We start from the raw sequence: 21,885 nt of genomic DNA on the forward strand, positions 1-21,885 counted from the left end.
CTTTGTGGTTTTAAACAACATTTTTTCGCATCAATCCCACAGCCTCAAAACAACAGGAGACCTCCGTAAAAGAAACAGTGGTTCCCCCCCCTCCAGTCTCTATGAAACGGAACATTTCTCCCTCTCCCTCTGTGTAGATTCCAGCGCTCTGCATAAGCAGATCCATTTGCCCCATGAGGACCGGAGCTGAGGAAGTGGAGAAGTGTAGCACTCAGAAGCATACACATTAATCACCGGCATTGTTTAATCACACGCCCTGCGTTACGGCACGTCAAATTAAGAGCCATGTTTGTGTCGTGTGGGATGTAGTATTATAGCCCTCTTAAGATAACACATGCTAGATCATATCTCCAGCCCCCAACCCCCCCCCCCCACCCCCCACCCCCCACCCCCCCTCATGCGTGTGCAATGGGGGCTTCATCTGCATTTAATTTGGGGCATTATGAGGAGTGAGAAGAGGAAAGAGCTGCATTTCCAGTGGACCTCAGGGGCGAAACTCTGCAGAGCTGGGAGGGATTCACCTCCAAACTGCAGATGCAGAGATTGTATATCTCGCCTGGCACTGTTGTCAAAGGGCATGACTCAATGTTTTCTCTTCATTTTCGGCAGGAAAACACAATATGCTCCAGCAACAATAACAATTTATTCGGAGCTTTATGTACTAATATGCGTGGCGTGTCCTCTTAAACGGGGGTAGACGGATTCAAGTAGTCAGGTTTCAGCTTGTGTTTATTGTGGGTTTTTTTTTCACTACACAGTCGAAGCCAAAGCACAAGTATGCATGGAGATTACACAGTGAATTAAAACTAATAGGACGCTTAATCTGACCCAAAGGTAAGTAAGTAAAATATAGCGTTTTTCAAACCATGTTAGTTCAAAGAACGCCGTCCCGGTTCATTTCTAAATATTGATTGTGCGTTGGACAGGATGCTTAGACACTGCAGCTGCATGCTGAGTCGTTGCGCACCCAAGCCTCCCCCTCATTGTTTGTAGCGAACGACACAATGCCGAGCACTCATGGAAAAAGCTGCCAAGGCAATGCCACTGGGACAGTCCTCTCACGATACAGGCTGAATTTAGAGCTTTTGCTGCTCATTCGAATGGTATGAGGTGATAAAGGGAGAAGAGGCTGAGGATTGAAGAGGGGTGGTGGGTGGGGGGGGTGGCGGGGGGGTTGAACAGGCTGGCTAGCAGAGACAGCAGGGCCAGCTGGTTAGCAGCGCTGAGGGAGCAGTGGCCGCCCTCCAGACGCGGATGAAATGAAAGACAGAGGACAGAGTGGACATTGGCACTGGCATGGACGCTGGCATCGGTCTTGGACGTTGGCATTAGCCAAGGTGCTGGCACAGAACTAATCCTTTTATGGGCCCCATGCGGGTAACCATAGGTGACTTGGGGCGCTTTTTATAGTGCGCCTTCATCGCTGCGGACCTTTCGGTGATAAACGGCGAATTTCAGATGCAAAAAGCTGGGCTCTTTCGTTCCTAAACAGAGTGGCCTTGTTGTTTTTGGAGGGGGGGACACACAGTGGGAGAGAAGCCAGAACCACAAACAAAGTAAATACGGAGTCTTTTAAAAGTGCCAGCACATACAAAGCCATTAAGAGCCTCACAAAGCATTTCGAAAGATGACTGCAAAGACGCTAAACAGAGGAAGGAGGCGATTGAGGTGATGGCTGTTATTGTCCATCTCAAGTCCGGCTGTGCACTTAGGACCACACACTCAGAGGCAGCACGCCTCGTGGTGACAAAGTGCAGGTGTTCCTTTTAACTGTAGACCGTTATAGAAATACGATGTCGTTAACAGACGAGCACTCATTTTCATTTTAGCTAAAGCTGAAGATGAATCAGAGAGAGAGAGTAAGTGAGTCAACATGGTCAGCATAAATGGAAGCTGAGAGCGGAAAAAACTAATCAGAAGTCAAATGAATTTGTGGCCGTGACTAAGGCTTTTCTTGTCCACCCACATGGCAGGATATGCCTCAAGCGAGAAGACTGCCCTGTATACGGACTCCTTCACTCTCTTTGTAATCGACATAACTGCTCAGCATACAAACACACACACACACACACACACACACACACACACACATACATACACACACACATACACACACACACACACACACATACACACACACACACACACACACACACACACACACACACACACACACACACACATACATACACACACACACACACACACACACACATACACACACACACGCACACACACACACACACACACACATACACACACACACACACACACACACACACACACACACACACATATATACACACACACACACACACACACTACACTCACTTACAGACACCCTCACCGAGTCTCTGCCTGCTCCTTTCATTCGGAAAGGGTTCATATTAATTGGAATATCAGGCCAACTCCATTATTGCTGTCACGCTGATTTATTTTTCCGATAGAAAAGCAATTCGTACGCAGTCCCTGGTGTGGGCCACTGCTGTCAAAATCACTTTGCTTGCATTCTGAGTCACTTCAACATCACATCCAATCTTCTCAATAGCTTAAATGATTTCAAAAGGGCCATGCAATGCACATTAGTGCTGCCAGCGGAACACATTGCACTATCCAGAAGGCCCCAACAATTGGAATGATTTGCGATGCGAGCTCGGAGAATGGGAAGAGTTGAGACGCTAACATGGCGTGTGTGTGTGTGTGTGTGTGTGTCCGTTTCATCTGGTCTTCATTCTCGCTGCTATAAACAGGTACGGCTGGCCATGCGCAACATCACTCAGTCCAGTCCAACGAATCCTCTAATGACCAGCACGCAGGCACCTGCTCCAGCTTAGAGCCGGCCGACTGAAAAGCCAGTTGTTTTACTGGTACGCTAGCACACCAATGAGGCTTTGCTGAGGCTATTGGAAGCCCGCAGGGTGCAGGCACACCCGTAAATGTCCATATGTGCCTCAGCACTGTCTGTAGACCTAATAAAGATACTGCCGATGCATTTGTGTGTATATTGTCTTTGGTTTGCTAACGTGTTGGAAAAAATGAATAGTTGAAATACTCCTTATACTTTTTGCCATTATTAAATTATCTATCTCTCATAAACCCTAATGGAAAATTCCAATATGTGAAGATGATATCGACCCAGCTCCGAACTTGGAAGGGGAACGGCCCTGGAATTCCCCACGGACTCTTTTGAGCTTCATCGCTGGCCTCTGCCCGCGAGTCGCATCACTGGTTTCTCATCCGGTTTCCTCATCTCTTTCCTTCCCTCCACTCATCTCCTCTCCTCTCCTCTGTTCCAGGGTTTTGGCAGCGTGTCTGGCGAGCACTGGCTGGGGAACGAGTTTGTCTACCAGCTCACCAACCAGCGGCAGTACGCCCTGCGGGTGGAGCTGACCGACTGGGATGGACACCAGGCGTTCTCCCAGTATGACCGCTTCCACATCGGCACCGAGAAGCAGAACTATAGGTATGTTTTCCTCTCTGTTTTAGGCCTTTTTTAAGTTTGCAGGTTCCATAGAAACCAGCAGGGAGGCCTAAATATTTGTCAAGACTTGGAAATAATGAATGTACAGACATTTTAATCAAACATCTCAAATACATGGATTTGTTATGGTGCAGTACGTGTGTCATACAACTACAGAACATCACACCAGTTTAGAATGACACATTTTCACAATGATTGTTACCCACACAATTACTCTTTCTGAGCAGAGCTCTATGGCTCTTTAACACGATATGGTCAACATGACATTTATTTTTCTGGGAGAAAGGTAGTGTAATTTCCACTAGTTGAGCAATTGCGTCTCCATTCTAACGTCAAGGCCTCATACCTGATGCAGCAGGCACTCAAGGGCCCTCCAGCACTGAGAGTGTCCTCAGAGCACTTCTAGTGTTCACTGAACTGGACTGTAGTGTGTCCTGCACTTGTGCACGCCATACCAAGCCTCTAACTGAACCAAACCTGCTGGAGCTTGGCGATAAAATTGTTGACACCTAGACTGTAACTGACTGACGTCTGACGCTCGAGAGTGGGACTGCTTTGGTTGTACTGGAGGAGATGTTGAAGGAAGCAAAGTAAAAACATTGGAACTACCCGAAGATTTAGAACAATCAAAGAATTTTTAAGGAGAGATGGTCTGACATTTCCAATTTGGTCGATTAGCTAGATCAGGTGTCCCCACTGACAGAGCCTCCTTTGGTTTCTCAATGTCCTCCCCTCAACTTTGGGTGGATTTCCGTTTATTTTTCAAAGCTATTATATTATTCTTCATTCTGAAGGGAAAACAGGCGTGCACCATTTACAATCCTACAAGTCAATCAGGCTTCAGGGCCTGGAGTTATCCTTCAAACGGAGATGTCAGATTGGAGCCACGGAGAGGGTTTTCCTGAAACAATTGTCAGATCTGATTTGTCGGAAACGTCTTTGAGCGCGTTGATGACAGGGCTTGCTGTGAGCCTCCCACCCAAAGTGCGAAGCCCCTGCGTTCGCTAGAGTCAAGTCTCTCTCCAGGTGATCTCGAAAATGCTTTTCATGGGCAAAGCCACTGGGAGAGATCAACCAATTTGTTATGATTTGGTGCAAGGCTGTGAACGGGGTTACGTGTTGACCTTTGGGTTCTCTAACCGCAGGCATCATCACTCTTTCTTTGTCCTCTGTGAATACACTGAACTTTTAGACCATGTCCGTCATTCATGCACTCTGGATAGTGTTCTCTTGATCGCAAATGTGAAAAATATATCATTTGTATGTATCTACTGTATCTGTTGTGTATGTATCTATCTATTCTATTCACTACATCTATTACTGTCCTCAACATACACGGCACACTCACAAAACATGTGCGCGCACACACACACACACACACACACACACACACACACACACACACACACACACACACACACACACACACACACACACACATATATATATACACTACTCACACACACACATCTACATACACATCTACACCCACACACCCACACACACAGACACACACCTTCTTTAATATCAGTTACAGCACACACAAAATTGAGTTTGGAAGTTGTCTAAAAAGGAAAAGAGCTGCAATAGCCCAGTAGGTGTGTTGATCTCACAGACTCCTTCTTGGGGCATTTGATAAAACAAACGTTTGCTCCAGGCTGCCAAAGACCAACTGGTGGAGAGGCTGCCATGTGAGATAACAGCTCTTTGGCACCTAAGCGGCTCAGCCCGAAACCTCCCTCGACAGCTTCTCCAGCCGGCTCTTGCCACACACATACACACAGAAACAAGGGAGATTATGCCGGCAGATAGCGTACAAAGTTTTACTCTCTGCGGTTTGTGTGGAGTGCTGACTGGGGGAACGTTTGCAGGCACACCTCCTGCTTCGCACGCACCAGCATAGAGGTGCACACATTCACTGTCAAACTGCTCACACATAATGTATAGCGCTGTATGGAAATGAACATACGCACATATGTTATATTAACACACACACGCACACACACACACACACACACTCACACACACACACACGCACACTCACACACATACACACACACACACACACATGAACATACACTTCACATACATAAACCCAGACAGGAAGGCCCAATGTATACATACTTTATACGTGCACTAGAAACCACAGAGGATTATTTAGCATTAGGAGTATTATAAAAAGCATGAGTATCTCCATTTATCACAAACAATGTGGATGGTGGCCAGCTGGGCCCCTCTGTGCCAAAGCCTCCTTGCTCTCGCCCTAAATACGAAGTTAAACGGGAAATTACTTGCTCTTTAGAAATGCTGTAATTGCTGGCTGAAACATAAGAATGTAATCCTCTAACCTAAATCAAAAACAAGGGCTAACTGTCACATTTATAACCATTTCTTCTCCATAATGATTTCCAAATTGTTATACGCGAGGAAAAGCTGAATCAGGCTGGTGCATTTGGCTTTGGTCAGACTTCCCTGCAACTGTATTACAAATGTGAATAAAAGACATATTTTCTGGATTTAACGTTATTAAGCCGGTTTTGGAGGATTAGGGTGCATATGTGAATCTGGTGGAGCGACACATCATATTTATGGGAATCACAGCCGTTTGGGGCATTGTGTGTACTAGCATTGTGGGATGGTGGCACGGTGCCCAAAAACTGCCTCTGTTTTCCAACTTTAGAGACGTGGGTTTTTTTTTTTTGACTGCCGTGTTCTGAATTAGTTGTTCTGCCCGTCGCAAAAAATAAAAGAAACATCAACAGCCACAGTTCTAAAAGTGGACAGTGGACAGCGGACCCCCCCCCCCCCCCCACGCTTGGCGTGAGCTGGCCGCTATCGCTAGTGCTCCGTAGCTGGAACACCGAAAGGCGCTGTGCTGTGCTGTCGCTTAAGCGGCGAGTGAGTGAGCGCTATTTGTGGCTCGCGCTTTGTTACCCGCCTCTGCCCTGACCCCTGGCCCCCCCTCGCAGGCCCAGCGAGCAGCCGTTCTGCCTCTTTGTGTTTGGGAGCGGGGAGGTAAACAGGTCATCATAATTACAGTACGCAGAGCATGCTGTTTTCCCAACAATTTGAGCTGATGGCCTTGGCCCAGTGCGTACATGTCCGCCTTGCGAAACACCAGCCGCTGTAAACACTCCAGGAGAAATGCCTTTGTTGCCACAGGCTACAGGCGGTAATGGAAGGGTTGCTTCCACTGTCATCCCTCGGAGGGTTGCTCTCATGTGGGTTGCAGTCCATTGTTTTGCGCATATGCACTTACAATGCCCCACAGTAATATCCCTATCAGGTACACTCGTTAAAAACGGCTCCGAAGAGCACTCTGCAGTATGTGGAGAAAATGGACAACAAATATAAAGAGTCTCTATGTGGAATAGCAGAAGAGCATGTATGTATCGTGAGTGTGGTCTTGAGCAAGAGAAAAATTACACATAACAGCAGCCATATCATGTGTTGGAATGGTAGAGCAGAGGCCAGGATTTAAAAAGGTGGATGGGAGGAGGTGAACAGCAGGGCGCGATGCCAAGGTCCTGTTCCCCGCCTGTGTACACTGCTTATGGATACTGATGCTCTTAATTCGCCTAAATGAAACAATCAGCTGCAAGGACCTGAGTGGTAATTGCTTCAAGTGATCAATAGTGTCACAATGTCAGGTTGGCCGGCCTCCTAAGCATCACTAGGCTGGACTGAAAGGCCAGTTAGTCCTGCCAATATTTCCTTAAAAAAAAAGCTTCAGTCCAACATAATGGACTCAAAGCATAATCTTGATCCAATAAGCTACTTTTGAAGATCCAAGACAGGACTGAGAACAGGAATATTTAAATGCAATTACTTCCACGGAAAATGTTTTCCTTTTTTCCCTGTTGGTATGTGATATGTTTTCCTGTGTGGTGTCCTTTTTGTTTGGGGGATGTGTGTGTGTGTGTGTGTGTGTGTGTGTGTGTGTGTGTGTGTGGTGGAGTGGAGTGTGCAGCAGAGAGTTTTTTCTTTTTTGCCGTCTAGGGAAACATTGCTTAGACGTGTGCTCAGATGGGGTCAAGCGGTCAACCTCGTAAGTTGCAGCGGAGGCTCTGACTTTGCCACGTTGTGTGCTTTCATCTCTTCAGAGGTGCCCTTCGAAAACACACATCCGTAGAGAAAGTGGCTGTGTTTGGAGATGTTTAGGGTTTAGGGTTAGGGGTTGTTACTGGTCATCTGGTCATCTGGCAGGGCCCAGCCTGAAAAGCACTGACCCATCGCCACTGACATGGCCTTGCAGAGACAGACTGACTGTAGTCCTGTTTAGACAAAGCTTTGTGTATTTTAATGAGAGCAAAACTGGAGCCCTCTATGTCTCTCTCTCTCTCTCTCTCTCTCACTCTCTCTCTCTCTCTCTCTCTCTCTCTCTCTTTCTCTCTATCTATCTCTCTCTCTCTATCTATCTCTCTCTCTCTCTATCTATCTCTTGCACACAGAATTCTCTGAAGTCCAGGAATAGATGTAATGTGTATGCGTGTACAAGTTTGTGTGTGCGCAATAGAGTGTGTGTTGGTTTTTATGTTTGCTTACATAATTGCTTTGCTTGTTTCTGTTTCTCTCTCCCTCTGAGTGTGTGTGTGTGTGTGTGCGTGGAGGCGGGTGGGGGGTATAGCAAGAGACAGAGAAGGATTCAGGTTGCATGCATGTGTGTGTGTGTGTGTGTGTGTGTGTGTGTGTGTGTCAGTGTGCGTGCCTCCTTCCTGCGTGCTGAAATAAGACATGCATCTCGCTCCGCACACTGAGTGGGATGAAAACGTCTTGGCGTGTGAGACTTGAGTGTATGCGCAAACACAAGTGAGGTTTGGACTAAAATGCGCCCCTGGTGAGTATGTGGCTTCGTGTGTGTGCACTCGAGCAAGCCTCTGCAGAAGAGCTGCACTGCACCCTATATGTTTATTCTCAGAGTTTTACATCTTTATCCAATATCCCCTCCTCCTCCTCCTCCTCCTCCTCCTCCTCCTCCTCCCCAACCAATGCCTAAGCCGGGGGATTTCTTACTCATGGTAATGGAAAGAGCCCCCGCTGGAATCAGGAGATCTCCGCAGAGGCATTTGATGTGGATTTCTGTGGAGTGGGACTTGGCAGCAGGTGCCGTGTAGGAGGGCATTTAGGAGGTGCCGGCCACGTTGTGCACGACTCGCAACATGGTACAGTCTGAGACCGGCCTCGTCTCTCCTTGAGATAACCTCGGCTCAACCCCCTGTCTGTCACAATCCGAATGAAGCATCCAGTGTGCTCTGACTGAGTTTTCCCTTTCTTAGACAGTTGTGGATAAGAGAAACAACTGCAAAATTACTCCCACTACGAGCTGTCATTCTTGCATGGTTACATAGCTAGAAAGACTGGATGAGATCAGTTGTGTGTGTCTCAGCCGAAACCATATCGTATGAAATTGTAATTTGTGTAGTGTGTTGGGTGCTGTAGTTTGATGTAAGAGCAGTGTTAGATCAGTATTAAAGTTGCATGGGCGTGAGTTCCAGTGTGTGTGTGTATGTGTTCCAGGCTGTGTGTGTGTGTGTGTGTGTGTGTGTGTGTGTATGTGTTGTGTACATATGCCATGTGTCAGGGTGTAATGTTGGTTTATGATGTTAATGTGTGATGTGTGAACGCACGCTGATTAGCCATGTGCAGTCGTGCGATTTGTGTGTCCAGTGTTTAGATGCACCCTGGACACGGCCGGTAACCCCAGGTGTGATCGGCACAGTCCGGTCATCATTATAATGAGTGCCAGGTGGAAAGTGCAAGACAACAGATTTGGTTGCGCTGGACTCCACTAGGAGAGGAAAAGCGACCAGCAGATTCGGTCGCGCGTCTCGTTTCCAAGATGAAAGGAGCGAGTTTGAAAGGCTTGTCATTTTTTTGCCCTTACCAAGAAGGAGGCCATCTTTGGGCTATTAATACCGTATGTTAGACCAAGTGAAGGCTGCTGACGTGCAGTGTGGTAAAGGGAATGCTATCCAAAAAAGGACAAGGGGCAAGACGTTATTGAAGGGATAGCATTCCCAGAATAACGAAGCTCTGCGTGCGCACATGTCTACCTTCACCCTCATAAACCTCCAATCATTTATGAAAATAAACCATTTAGCGGCACCTCGGCAAAGGTGAAGGGATGTTACGAATGCACTGAAATGAAATCGCCTGGCTTTTTTCATGTGGGGCTGGAATGGGCCTAATGAAATTCTTCACTCGGGTTAGCGGACAAGAGGGAGCGTGGTCTTCTTCAAATTTGATCTGGCAGATGAGGTTGAAGGGGTGATAGGGGTCTGTGTACTTACATGGGCTTTGGCATGAGGTGGAAGGGTTGTCAGCACCCATCTCACTCTAACTGAAGCCAGATACAGTATGTCTTGCCAGTTAAGAGGCAACCTTATATGTTTCTCTTTCTCTCTCTCTCTCTCTCTCTCTCTTTCTCTCTCTCTTTCTCTCTCTCTTTCTCTCCATTGCTCACAGGTGGAACTTTGGCATCTTTTGTGAATCTCTGGGCTGGATATACCCCTCATTGCGCATTGTGACTTACAGCGCCCCCACACTGTTTGTTTGACTTTCCCTCCTGCTGTTTTAAGGATGCTCTGTGCGCTGTTAAGCTCCATGGTGTCTCCTACACCAAGGAGGCTAGTAGCCGCTCTGTCCGTCTGTTGCCTCTGGCTCAGAGTGATTTCTCTCCGACGTTAAGGACCACCCCACTGCTATAATGGATTTGTCATTCAGGGGTTTCCAAACAGTGTGCTCATTGCACTCTGCTTTCATAAACTCAGGAGCGCCCTCACAAATTCCCCGGGAAGAGAGGGCGGCTGTCAAAAAAAAAAAAAAAACATTGCCGAAGCAGGAGGCATGTTGGTTCAGTGAGGAAGCGTTGGAGGGTTTGTCTCCCAGACGTGCTGTGTAAACCTTTTTTTGCCCCCTCCATCAACCCCTCTCATTCTCTCTCTCTCTCTCTCTCTCTCTCTCTCTAACTAACTTCTAACTTTCTCTCTGACTAACTCGCTCAATTTCACTCTCACTCTTAGTATTGAAATGAGCCGGCACAAATCGAGATGTCTCTACGGAGCAATGGTGCTGTGATTGGTATTAGGGTATTATTATTTTTACGAAACTCTATAAATGTTTCCATCTCAAAGACCTAATCACAGCCTTCATTCAGGAGTGCTCCTGGGGCAAGTCCTTTCATATTAACTGTAAAATGAAATAGGCGACACACGGAAATAATGATGAGAAATGAGAATGTTACACCCATCCCTTTTTCTCTGTCTAAATGTCACATTTCCGGCGATCAAGGAACACTAACAAACCGCAATCGCTTTCGATTATTAGAAAAATAAGATGGCTGGACACCAAGCCCTCTTCCCTCAGGGGGTGTCGTTGTGTAAGACTAAATAAATCATTCCTCTCCATTCCTTTCCCCTCCACACCCGCACCACACTCTTTTCTGCACTTTTCTTTTTTAGTTTTTGTCGACCATAGCTTTTGTTAATGAGCCTTGGCCAATCGTTTATAAAGTTATTTTCACTGAAGCCCATCTGATAGAGGCAGTGAATAGTCTGTAGGGGGTTGTGGGGTCTCCGCTGGCCATGTGGATATTTAACCCTCCGCCCCCAAGTGAAATACTGCCCTTGTGCTGTGCTCGCACGGCCAAGACGAGACAACCCAGCGTCTGTATGCATAGGAAGACCGTCTCTTCCCCTTCACTGACTGCTGCCTCGGGTTGTCCTACTTAGCACTGCCGTCCAGTGCTACATCGTATCGTGTCTGACATGAATTCTCAAGAGGCTATACATGTTTAATGTCACAGTGTAGTTAGCCTCAGGTAAATATGCAATGTTGATAGCCAGCTCGTACGTCCAGCTTCCTGTTTGAGTTGGAGTTGTTCTTGTGGTCGTGGTTGTGTTTTTTCCCCTGGCTGATGTTGTCTGTTTACTGTTCCATCTGTTCCATGTGTTTTGTGGTGTAACATGAAGTACAGAAAAGCTTTGATGCCTATGCAACATGACATCCAGCCCAGTAAATACACACATTACTTAATCAGAACACATGTTGTTTAGGAGCTGGACCCATGACCTTGGCCATTGGGTGAGAGTTGAGTGTCCGTAGAGTGTCCAGTAAATATTTCATTTCATACATCATAGGAAGCCAAGGAGATGCGGTATGCCCCACGCTGTGCATGTAGGCCCACAGCTGGTAGACTTCGTAACGTCTGCAGCTGTAGCCATAGGAGGTTATGGCTCAGTTGCCTGTGATGACAGAAGTCTGCCTTGACACCTGCCATACAGATGGGGCTAACATTTCCTAACCTCTTCTACACTAGCAACCACCAGTGCCCATCTGCCTGCAGTGCCTACACACTATCTTGTGCCACCAAAACAAGTTAATAGCATATCAGTAACCTTTTAACATAGTGCTAACGTAGCCAATTATACACTATTGAAATCTGTGTTTCACTTTCAGCATGCTGCAATTTTGATAGATTTATTGCTGTGTCAATACTGGACTGTGTGTTTGACTTGCAAAATGTCCTCAATTCACTCACTCTTCCCAATACTTAAAGCAAACGCCTTTCAAATTGACAAAGTACAGTGAGCTTACATCATAAGCAATAGGTCTGTTTTCTGCTCAGCAAACTCAAGGAGATGAGAGATGTTTTGCAGTTCAGTCTTGCACAGGCATTTTCCCTGGCTCAGCAGCCATGACATTTGAATAGCACTTCATTTGCTCTCAATCTTCTGTGCCTGAACACTTTTGGGGTGACAGGTCCTACTTCTGAAACCTTTCACAGCCCTTGTAGAGAACTGTTTACGGAAAAAAAAACGCAAAACAGTTGACAAAAAGAGAGCCTTGGGTACCCTGTCAGGCCTCATGCACTAAAACTGTACACATGGACTCCGAGCCGTTTTCAGGCTCAAAGCAAAAGTCAAACTCAGAAGTGAGATTTATGACACACACGCAGCCCTTGAGCATTCCCGTTAACAGCAGTGGGTTTCAGGAAACCATTTTGCGCTGAAACGTAGCATGTGTGTTCTTATGGGTGTTCTTTTTTGCTGGCGTTGTGCTGCTCCTTGGCTCGCGAAAGGATCTTTGGGGAGCGGGGCTGTGCCGCACGAGTCGTCCATAATAAGACTTTAGAGAAGTGGGCGCTCCACCCGGCTACTAATGATGGGGGTCACAGCAGGACGGACACAGTGGAAAGCATTCACTCTGGTTCCCCCTTCCCTTTCATATCCTCCCAGGGAGCCCCGAACCAGCCCCTGGAATGGGGCTCCAGAACTGACCATGTCCGAGTAACAATGGTGCGCAGCATGAGGCATGCGTCACTCACAGCTTTTGCATGTCAAGATCTGTTTCTGTTTTCAGATAATGATTGCAAGTTGAGAATACAAGTTCGTAATGGGGAACATGAGGTTGCATTATCAACTGTTTGCATCTTCCGCAAAGACATTGCGGTTCAAAGCAAACCGGAGTCTCGCACATGTGCAACTCGGAAGAGAGTCCCCCCCCCCCCGGCTTTGACTGGCGAAAGGGAGGGAGGCAGTGGCCGGTGGGGGCTCCAGCAGACGGCTTCCTCCTTGTCCACCCCCTGTGGGCATCACACCTCAGTCCGGGGCCCAGCAAAGCGTCGCGCCTCGGGGGCATGCAGGGCCTCATAGTTCCCTTTCTGTCCGAGCGGCCGAGGGGGTGGATGTCGGGAGACACGGGGTGGTGGCGCGGGGAGGAAGTCCTGATTTACAGGTTCCACATGTGCAGGTTAGGTTGAGCGGCCCCTGCTGAGAGAACTGGCTGCCTGTGGATTGAGAAGGGAGAGTGTGTGTGTGTGTGTGTGTGTGTGTGTGTGTGTGTGTGTGTGTGTGTCTGTGTGTGTCTGTGTGTGTGTGGAGGATACTGCCCAAAAGGAACTCCTCTCAAAACACTGCCAAATGTGTGTGTGTGTGTGAGTAGAGTGAGTATGCACAGTGAGGCAGTACAGTATGTGCAGCAGCAGTGCAGTCATTCTATTAGAATGGATCATTTCATTCCTAAAGTCTTTATCTTTCACAGATTTGTTCAGTTCCACATCAGTGGTTAATAGTAGTACACTGCCATCCGTGGTTTAGTGACCTCTCCTTCACCTCTTGTCAATCACCCGATTGAATGATATGTTGTTGGCTGAGGAATTGCAAAAAAGATGTATATCTTATATTCTCTCTCTCTGTCTCTCTCTCTGTCTCTCTCTCTCTCTCTCTCTCTCTCTCTCTAGGTTGTTTCTGAAGAGCCACACGGGCACAGCAGGTAGGCTGAGCAGCCTGGTGATCCACGGAGCAGATTTCAGCACCAAAGACGTGGACAACGACAACTGCATGTGCAAGTGTGCACTCATGCTCACCGGCGGTAAGTCTGCGCCTCTGCACAAATTTGACACTAACGAGATGCCCTCAACACGACCTTCCACCAACATACCATCAACCGAACGCTCCGAGACAAACCCTTCGTCAAAGAGTTCACCGGATTTGAGGTTTTATCTGTTGCCAAGAACCAAGCTGTCAACTTTTGCGTCAACTTTCTGCGGCTAAAACCCAAGCCAGGGCCATCGTACTACGCCCATCCGACACTCACGGGTTGAAAGCATTGGAAACGGTATCTGAGAATGGGGAGTCAAATGTACAGGCCCAAGGGCTCGTGAGGAGTCAATAACGTTTAGTGGTTTCCTGTTTGGCAGAGAGTGTCCGTCGTGAAGTAATGAGGTTTGCATGGAACTCCTACGCATCCTGCGTGAGAATCCCTTACCCGTTAAGCACAAGGCAGGTTTCTCCCCAGTGCCTCTGCTTGACTCCGCTGGCCATGGAAGGCCCCAGCACCAAAACGTCTTTCAAGATTAAAAATGACAAATTCTCCTCCCTCTTGTTGGTGAAAGAATCGCAAAAGGCTGTGCCAAATCTGGGTTTTTGCAAAGGGCGCTCTCCAAGGTGTCGGATCTCAAAGGTTCATCATCATCAGCACCATGATGGCCTGATCGCCTTGAGAACGTTTCCTCTCCACACTTATCTGGATCCGTGCTTGCTCCCTTTTGGTTCAGTTGTCATGGCAAGCAGGCAAGTTTGCTTAACAGGACCCTGAGAAAAAATGCATGTTGGGACGTTCCATATCAAGGTTACCGGCAGTGATCGGGCAAGGAGGATTAGGCCTCAACCACAAGCCCCTAGGGAAAGACACTCGATAGTGTGCATTCACAGGAAGGACAGATGAGAAGGGTGTTGATGGATCAGGACGGCTTTAGTTCTGACAGCCTGGCTGCTTTGGAAGGCTAAAACGAGCAAATTTCTGAAGAATTCTCATCTCATTCATTCATCTCCATGACTTGTGTGTGTGTCTGTATGTGTGTGTGAGAAAGTGAGAGTGAGTTCCTATTTATGTGTGGGAGTGAGAGTGAGTTCCTATTTATTCCTAATTATTTCCTATTATGTGTGTGTGTGTGGGGGGGAGGGGGGGGTGGATTTGTTTCAATATCTCAAAGTTGTTTTATATGAACCCATGAAATGCCTGACCTGGAAACAGCAAGGACACTGACCCCGCCAGCAGGCTCCGATTCGTGGCCATGGTAACAGACCCCCCTACACTGTTCTCCTGTAGGGGACTTCTACCACAGCGCTCCCTGACCAATGACATGGCAGCTGTATGACACTGTGGGAGCCTTTCTAGAAATGTCACAGCCCACTGGTATCTTGACATATGAGCTGGGGGTCAGAACTCGGCCACTGGTCACTGGCTGATTGGCACACTGCATGGCATGCTGTTCCAAGAAACACAGTTGAGGGTTCTGCTTTGTTTGTATTGTCCAGTCATACCACCCCACCACAAGACTGAGAAATTCTTGACCAGTAGTTCATAGTTCAGATGGTGCATCGTTTTTATTGAAACACATGTGAAGGAGTAGCAGCAGCGTGCATTCTATGCAGAAATATACACCCAATGTAAATAATGTAATGTTATTGAATAGGATATACTATATTTACATCTGGCATGAGGTGCATCCATGTAAATGAACTGTGCATAACCCTTCACAGTAATCTCCTGTACCGCCTATATAAAAGGGAGTTTAACAAGTAACAACTTTAGCCATAAAAGCTTGCAACATTTCAAGGGCCAAAGAAAAGCACTCTACTGTATAAGGAGCCATGTGTAAAAGGAAACTGGAACACACAGGGGGTATAGTGCACACTTCATTGGGCATGTTGCTTGAGCAAAAAGTTGTGAGATATGACAGGTGGGTGAGCAGTAAAATACACATATATAGCCATCACAACGGCAGCAGCAATGTACAGCCAATATATGAAGGATGAGCGAGTCTGGCAGTAGCAGCAATTAAAGTTTGCCCTTGAAAGTACACTCTCTTTAAATAGGCTGCCCGAGTGGAAACTAATCTCCAGGTGCTCAACACTACAGCCCATGGCATTTTAGAAGAGTTTCCTGGCTGAACCCAAAGATGTCTTTTATTGGCAGCTGTTATGTGCATTCTTTTGACTTTATATCTTATATCTTTTGACTTTATGTGTGTGTGTGTGTGTGTGTGTGTGTGAATGAGTGTATGTTGATATAGTATTATCAACAGTGCAAACACAGGTTTTCTTACAAAGCTTAGAGCTTGCAGAAGTTATTTCTACATTGAATAGTGCCAAATAGTTCCCTTGTAGCAGGCAGTTGTTCTTATCTAAGGTGCACCTACAGGGGTACTGCACACCCTTTCTCCAGATACCATCAGGAGAATCAGGTGCTGCCAGTCATTCTTAACCTGTACCATAGTAACTAGGCCTCTCTGGAATGACAGCTGAACTTTTAGCTCTAGACATTTTGGCCCTAGCCCTGTGTGTATATGCCTTGTTTTTTTTAAAGAACCTTCCAGAATAAGTCCAAGAAAGCAGCTTAATAAAGTTCTGTCAGGACTTATTCAGGACATTTTATTACCGGTATCCTCCATGTCAATTTTGACTGATTTTCTCCTGAATTTCTCTTCTCTACAGGTTGGTGGTTTGACGCTTGTGGGCCATCAAACCTCAATGGCATGTACTACAACCAAGGGCAACACGTGGGCAAACTCAACGGCATCAAGTGGCACTACTTCAAAGGCCCCAGCTACTCACTCCGGGCCACCACCATGATGATCCGACCCCTGGACTTCTTATAATGACCCCCTCCCCTCCCCCCCTCCATTCCATACTACTGGGAATGTTCCAGAACAGTGCTTCTCACTGGCATCTTTGCATGACTCTATCCCAACACCTCCACTGAACTCGTCTGGCGAGCCTTATACTACCTGGTGGCAAGTGACACTTTTGCCTGATAACCTCTCTCCAGGAATTGGGATGGGGGGAATTTCTGGGGCCTATTCTTATCACGGTGTTTCTGCCATGGTAGGTGCTTCAACTCTTTGGGACTTTTTGGAAGACAAACTTGGTTCTGTTATTTTTACATCCAAGGTATGAACTTCAAGTGCCATACACTTCTCACTCCAGATCAGAGGACTACTGTTCTTGCCTTTGATGGGATGGGATGGGCCTGGCCTTTGGTTTATTTGGCGGCTAGGGCCACTCAGCAAACACCCTCCATCTGGAAGGTCATTGGGAAACCAAGAGAAGAAATGTTTGAATTGTTTTGTCATTGTCTTTTTTTTTCGTAACATGGATGATCAAATTGCACAATTACCTTTGGGACATGAGATATTTTATATTTTATGCCTTTTTTTGTATACCAGTACTTTAGTTTGATACATTTGGAATGCTATACTCTTTTGTAAATAATTTTCCCAGGCAACCCGAGAAGACGAATCGTTGCACACCGCTCCATTTACAAGGTCATTTACAGCATAATACTTGTAATATTTGTCTTTCATGGGCAACAGAATGGAACAATGACTCTGAGAGCAAGGCCATTGGTCAATAGTTGTGCTGCAACATGTACTGTATGCTTGTTGGCCTGCCAAAGACTGTTGATTAGTTCTAGAGTTCATACTGCCCCCATTGTTGTTGTTGGCTGTGACCTATGATAAAGGTTGATCCACATTTATTATTGGATGTTTTACAGCCAGTGCCAATACTCCAAAGTGCAATAATTTCAGCTCAATGTCAGCGATTGCATTAGCGAACGTAAAGAGAATGCGACATTGCAACATTGCTATGCAAGGTACATCAGCATAAATCACAAGAAGAATTGAAATAAAAAATTATGGGCTGTTGTATTTCATTATAAATACTGTATCCTGTGGCCATTAAACTAGATGCTGGCAAAACCACAAAATGTCTACATAATTAGATGCTGGAACAAAAGGGCCATTTGTGTATCTGACAGTGGCAGATTAAACATGCCAGGATTCCTGGAGATCTGCTGCTATAGTGGTGAACTAGTCAACAGTTTTATATTTTCCTTTAAATCAGGGCCAGACATTAGAGTTGCAGGGTCAAAACTCAACAGTTGTCTTGTTCCTTCAAATTAATGTTATTTTAGGTAGAATAAAATGTTTATCGGGAGCAAGACATTAGACTACCAAAGCATCTGGTAGTTATTAAATAACATCTCCTTTCATTCTGATACAGTTCTACTTACATGAGAACATTATACAGCATATCAAGATGCAATTTCAATTGGTAAAGTAGCCTACAGTGTTGAACTTTGCAGAAAGATGTACAGGTTGATTAGCTGATGAAATGCCCTATGTTGACACCAAGGCTACTTTGTCATCAGCAGTAGCCTAACGCAATGAAGCTGTTTCGTCAGAAGCTGGTCAGACAGCATGTGTTCAAACTGCAAGTTAAATTATTTGGTCAGATACAGTACATAGGTCAAATTACAGTTCAGTACAGGTCAAGTTACAATGGCATAATTTTACCAGCATCTGGTACAATAGTCAATGCTAATAATGTAACACAGCAGCCCAGAGGCTTCAGTGGGGAAGTCAGTGTGGGATGCACATTGTGAATGCTGAAAAGTTCCCTTTTACGGAAACTTAATCTTACTTAGTTGCTAAACCCATCATATCCCATCAGTCATCCCCACGGCCCTTATACTCCAAGCGGTCCCCATTCAGAGCTGCTGTTCTGAATGTTCTCCTCCACAGTTAAAGATGGCCTCATTAAAACCTGAGAGGTTGGCTCATAATGTTGTTGTTTTTTTAAGACGTTACCGTCTTCATCTGTGTCTGAGGCACTCTGATCCATCATCATCGGATGAGAAAAACCCATTGCTGCGTTGGCAGCTGCAGTCATCATGGCCTCCTTTCATCAGCCAGGTTTAAAATGCTGTTTTAAAGCATCCCAGCTGAAGCCGTGATAAAACGAATGACTTGCTTCAGTGCTCTGCACACTTCTATTACAAAACCACCAGCATGGAACGACGACTAGCAAGCATATTTTCAGTTTATCCTTTTATTGAAGGCAGGTACTCTTGTAAAAATAAAATGCCTCATTGTATCTGGTGTGTGTAGCGCCTTGACCTGACATGTTTATTAACATACTAAAATGGTGTAACTGTAATTTAATATGTGTACATATAAAATAACTTTCCTGAGGAAAGCACTGTCATTTATATATCCTCTGCAGGACCATGGTTTTCATTCTGAAGTAATAAGAATAACAATAGAAAAGACCAGTGCCTTCAATGACTCTGCCATTACCTCATAAAAAGCCGTTGTTTTGCCATATTATTTAAACTCTTATTTTTGTATCAGTGGTCAGAATTTCATGATGCTAGACTGAATAAAAGCAAGCATGTGATGCAGTTTTGATTGCGGACTGGGGCTTAGGAAACCTGTTGATTTTTGTTGACTCAAGTTCTCATTTGTTATTATTGCTGTTCTGCTTTTGATACTTTTGCTTTTTTAATACAAGACTACCAACTGAAAACTCCACTCACAAACACACACACACACACACACACACACACACATACCACACACAACACACACACGCACACACACAACCACAACCACAACCACCCCATTCACCAGTCCACCAGCTCATTGCTTGCTCCGCCTGCGTTCTGCATGGAGTCACGTAGCATGACAAAGGGCCCACCACCCAAAAAAGAAAGCGAGAGGGGGAGTGAGTGATTGAGAGACGGAGAGCGCGCAAGAGAGAGCACTAGAGAAAGGAACGAGTGCATGTGCCCTTTTTTATAGACGAGAGAGCCAGATGGTGCTGAGATAAAGCACTGGTGCTATTGTCCTATAGGGTGGCCAGAACCCTCTTTAACACGGGTGGGGGTGGGGGTGGGGGGGGGTGCAGCTTGGGGGTGGGGGGGCTCTCACCGCGGTGACAGATTGCCGAGGTGTCAAGCGATGCTGCCGAGGGAGACTCCAGCACCTCCATAGCTGGCATTCCTGCGGCTAATCAGAGGTTAAGCAAACGGCCATGCTGGCCCGCTTGTGGTGGCTTATCCCTCATCACCGCCACTGACCCGCAGCACACCCGCCGGAATGTGCCGGCCATCAACGAGCTCACGGGGACAATGAGAGGAGAAGGATCATCAGAAGGAGTGATGATACACACACACACACATACACATGAACTCATGCATGGAAGCAAACAAACACCCTCAAGGAGACACATGCACTTAGGCCGACTCGACACAAAGACACGCCTCATCACCTGTGTCAGCAGTGACCCACGGAAAAAAGACACGTGTTGTCATTCACACCCACACATGACTACATACTCGCACTTACACATGCACACATATACATGCAAAAAACACTTAGACATGCACACACAGAAGTTCATGTATTCAAAAACCAACACCATCGGCCCAGGCCCAACCTGCTAGCCAGGAGAAAGATACCAGAGTTATCTAGGTAGGAGTTACGCTAGGGAAGGGGGTTTGTCACAGAAATGGAAAAGAATCCCTCAAGAGGCCACACATGTCACACTCGGAAAAAGTAATAGATACAGTAGTAGTTGCCAAGCACCCCCATCACACCACATATGCTAAATGGTGACAGAACCATCCCAGTTAGCTCCAGCCTGGACAACATTAAAAGTGGAGGGTTGGAGGCAGAGCTGAGTCCTATAAGGGGGAGAGCTTCAGTGTGCTTTAACTTGGAGAGCTAGGTTAACAAAGCTAGCGCTCAGTTCAACCAATGGTTGCACAGGGTAGTGACAAGCCATACAACAAAGAAAAATAGAAACCACATCTAGACACAATGGGACGAATGGACAACAAATAAACTATAAAACAAAATCAGTCCATGTACACACACGTGAGGCATCTCTCAAGGTTAATCAAGACATGAAAAGAAATGACAGCATGGGAAGTAATCATGTATGTTTTCTGAAACACTTTGCTGCCAACACCGGCAGCCAAGCAGCTCTCTGCCCCGGATGGTGGAGGGAAGATAGTCTGGAGATACAGATGGCAGGTAAAAAGTCACCCTCAAGAGATCTACACAGGTGGCCTAAATCTACCCTTTTAAGCACACACATGAAAGCAATCCAAGACTGGCTGAGCATTTGCATCCTCTTCATTCTTCACCTGCAAGTGAAAGGCTAGAGAGCATCTGCTGATGACGGACACATGAGCAGTTGTGTTCTGGCCGGTGGAGATGAGAATGGACATGATGACATGTTGCTAGGGTCCAGTGGTGGAGCAACAGCAAATGACCAAGCAGAGGAGTCCCATGACATCTCAAATATTTCAGATGATAGGGAAGCATTGATCCCACCAACCACCCCCCTCCACACACACACACACACACACACACACACACACACAGACAGAAAGAGACACACTCGCCCACTCCTTACCTTTTCGGGCCCTTGGCTCTGAAGACTGATCATTTCCTGTTTGGTCAGACTGGATGGGACAGGGGGGTGTTTGGGGTGGGAGATGGAGACCCGCCGGGAGCGTGTGGTTGACCAGATGAGTGAGGGCAGGGTCTGTGCCAGATCAGATAAGCCCCACAGAGAGTACCTGCAGTGTAAACACTGGGAGCCAATTTAGCCTCCCAGAGACAGCAAACTCACCACAGCGAAAACATTAATCACGATAAACCTGATGGGACTGATTAGGAAAATACATATACATGGAAGCAGAGTGTCTGCACAAGAACATATCAGATGTTTGGTGATATATCACTAAGATGAACAGGTTGAATTCCTACTCTCTCTCTCTCTCTCTCTCTCTCTGGTGTTTTGCTATTTTTACCTCAAGAGGGAGTCTTTATTGCTTTTTTGCAGAATACTTTATGTGCCATTTAAATACGAATTCAGAGAAGATCCAACGTTGGTAGAATTTCACCACAGTTAACTCTTTATTACCTTGGTAGTCGCAAGATTATTTGCAATAGCGTGAATGAGAAGTGTTTGGGAAACTCTTGGAATCTGTTTCAGGTGGAACACTCGAATGAGGTCATTTAATATAATACGGTAAAACCGTACAAC

At 46.3% G+C, this 21,885-nt stretch overlaps 1 protein-coding gene across 2 annotated transcripts in view; it reads left to right on the forward strand.

The window, feature by feature from the left end:
• The window catches only part of angpt1 (angiopoietin 1), a 47,673-nt gene extending 28,431 nt beyond the window's left edge, over positions 1–19,242 (forward strand). For both annotated transcript variants that reach the window (XM_042076815.1, XM_042076816.1), the window contains exons 7-9: positions 3,297–3,463; positions 13,722–13,852; positions 16,480–19,242. In XM_042076815.1, coding sequence (XP_041932749.1) covers positions 3,297–3,463; positions 13,722–13,852; positions 16,480–16,643 — 462 coding nt within the window. In that variant the 3' untranslated portion in view covers positions 16,644–19,242. The remainder of the gene's footprint in view (positions 1–3,296; positions 3,464–13,721; positions 13,853–16,479) is intronic.
• The last annotated feature ends 2,643 nt before the right edge of the window (positions 19,243–21,885 follow it).

Source organism: Alosa sapidissima, chromosome 21, assembly GCF_018492685.1.
Source record: "Alosa sapidissima isolate fAloSap1 chromosome 21, fAloSap1.pri, whole genome shotgun sequence".
In the NCBI taxonomy this organism is placed as follows: domain Eukaryota; kingdom Metazoa; phylum Chordata; class Actinopteri; order Clupeiformes; family Clupeidae; genus Alosa; species Alosa sapidissima.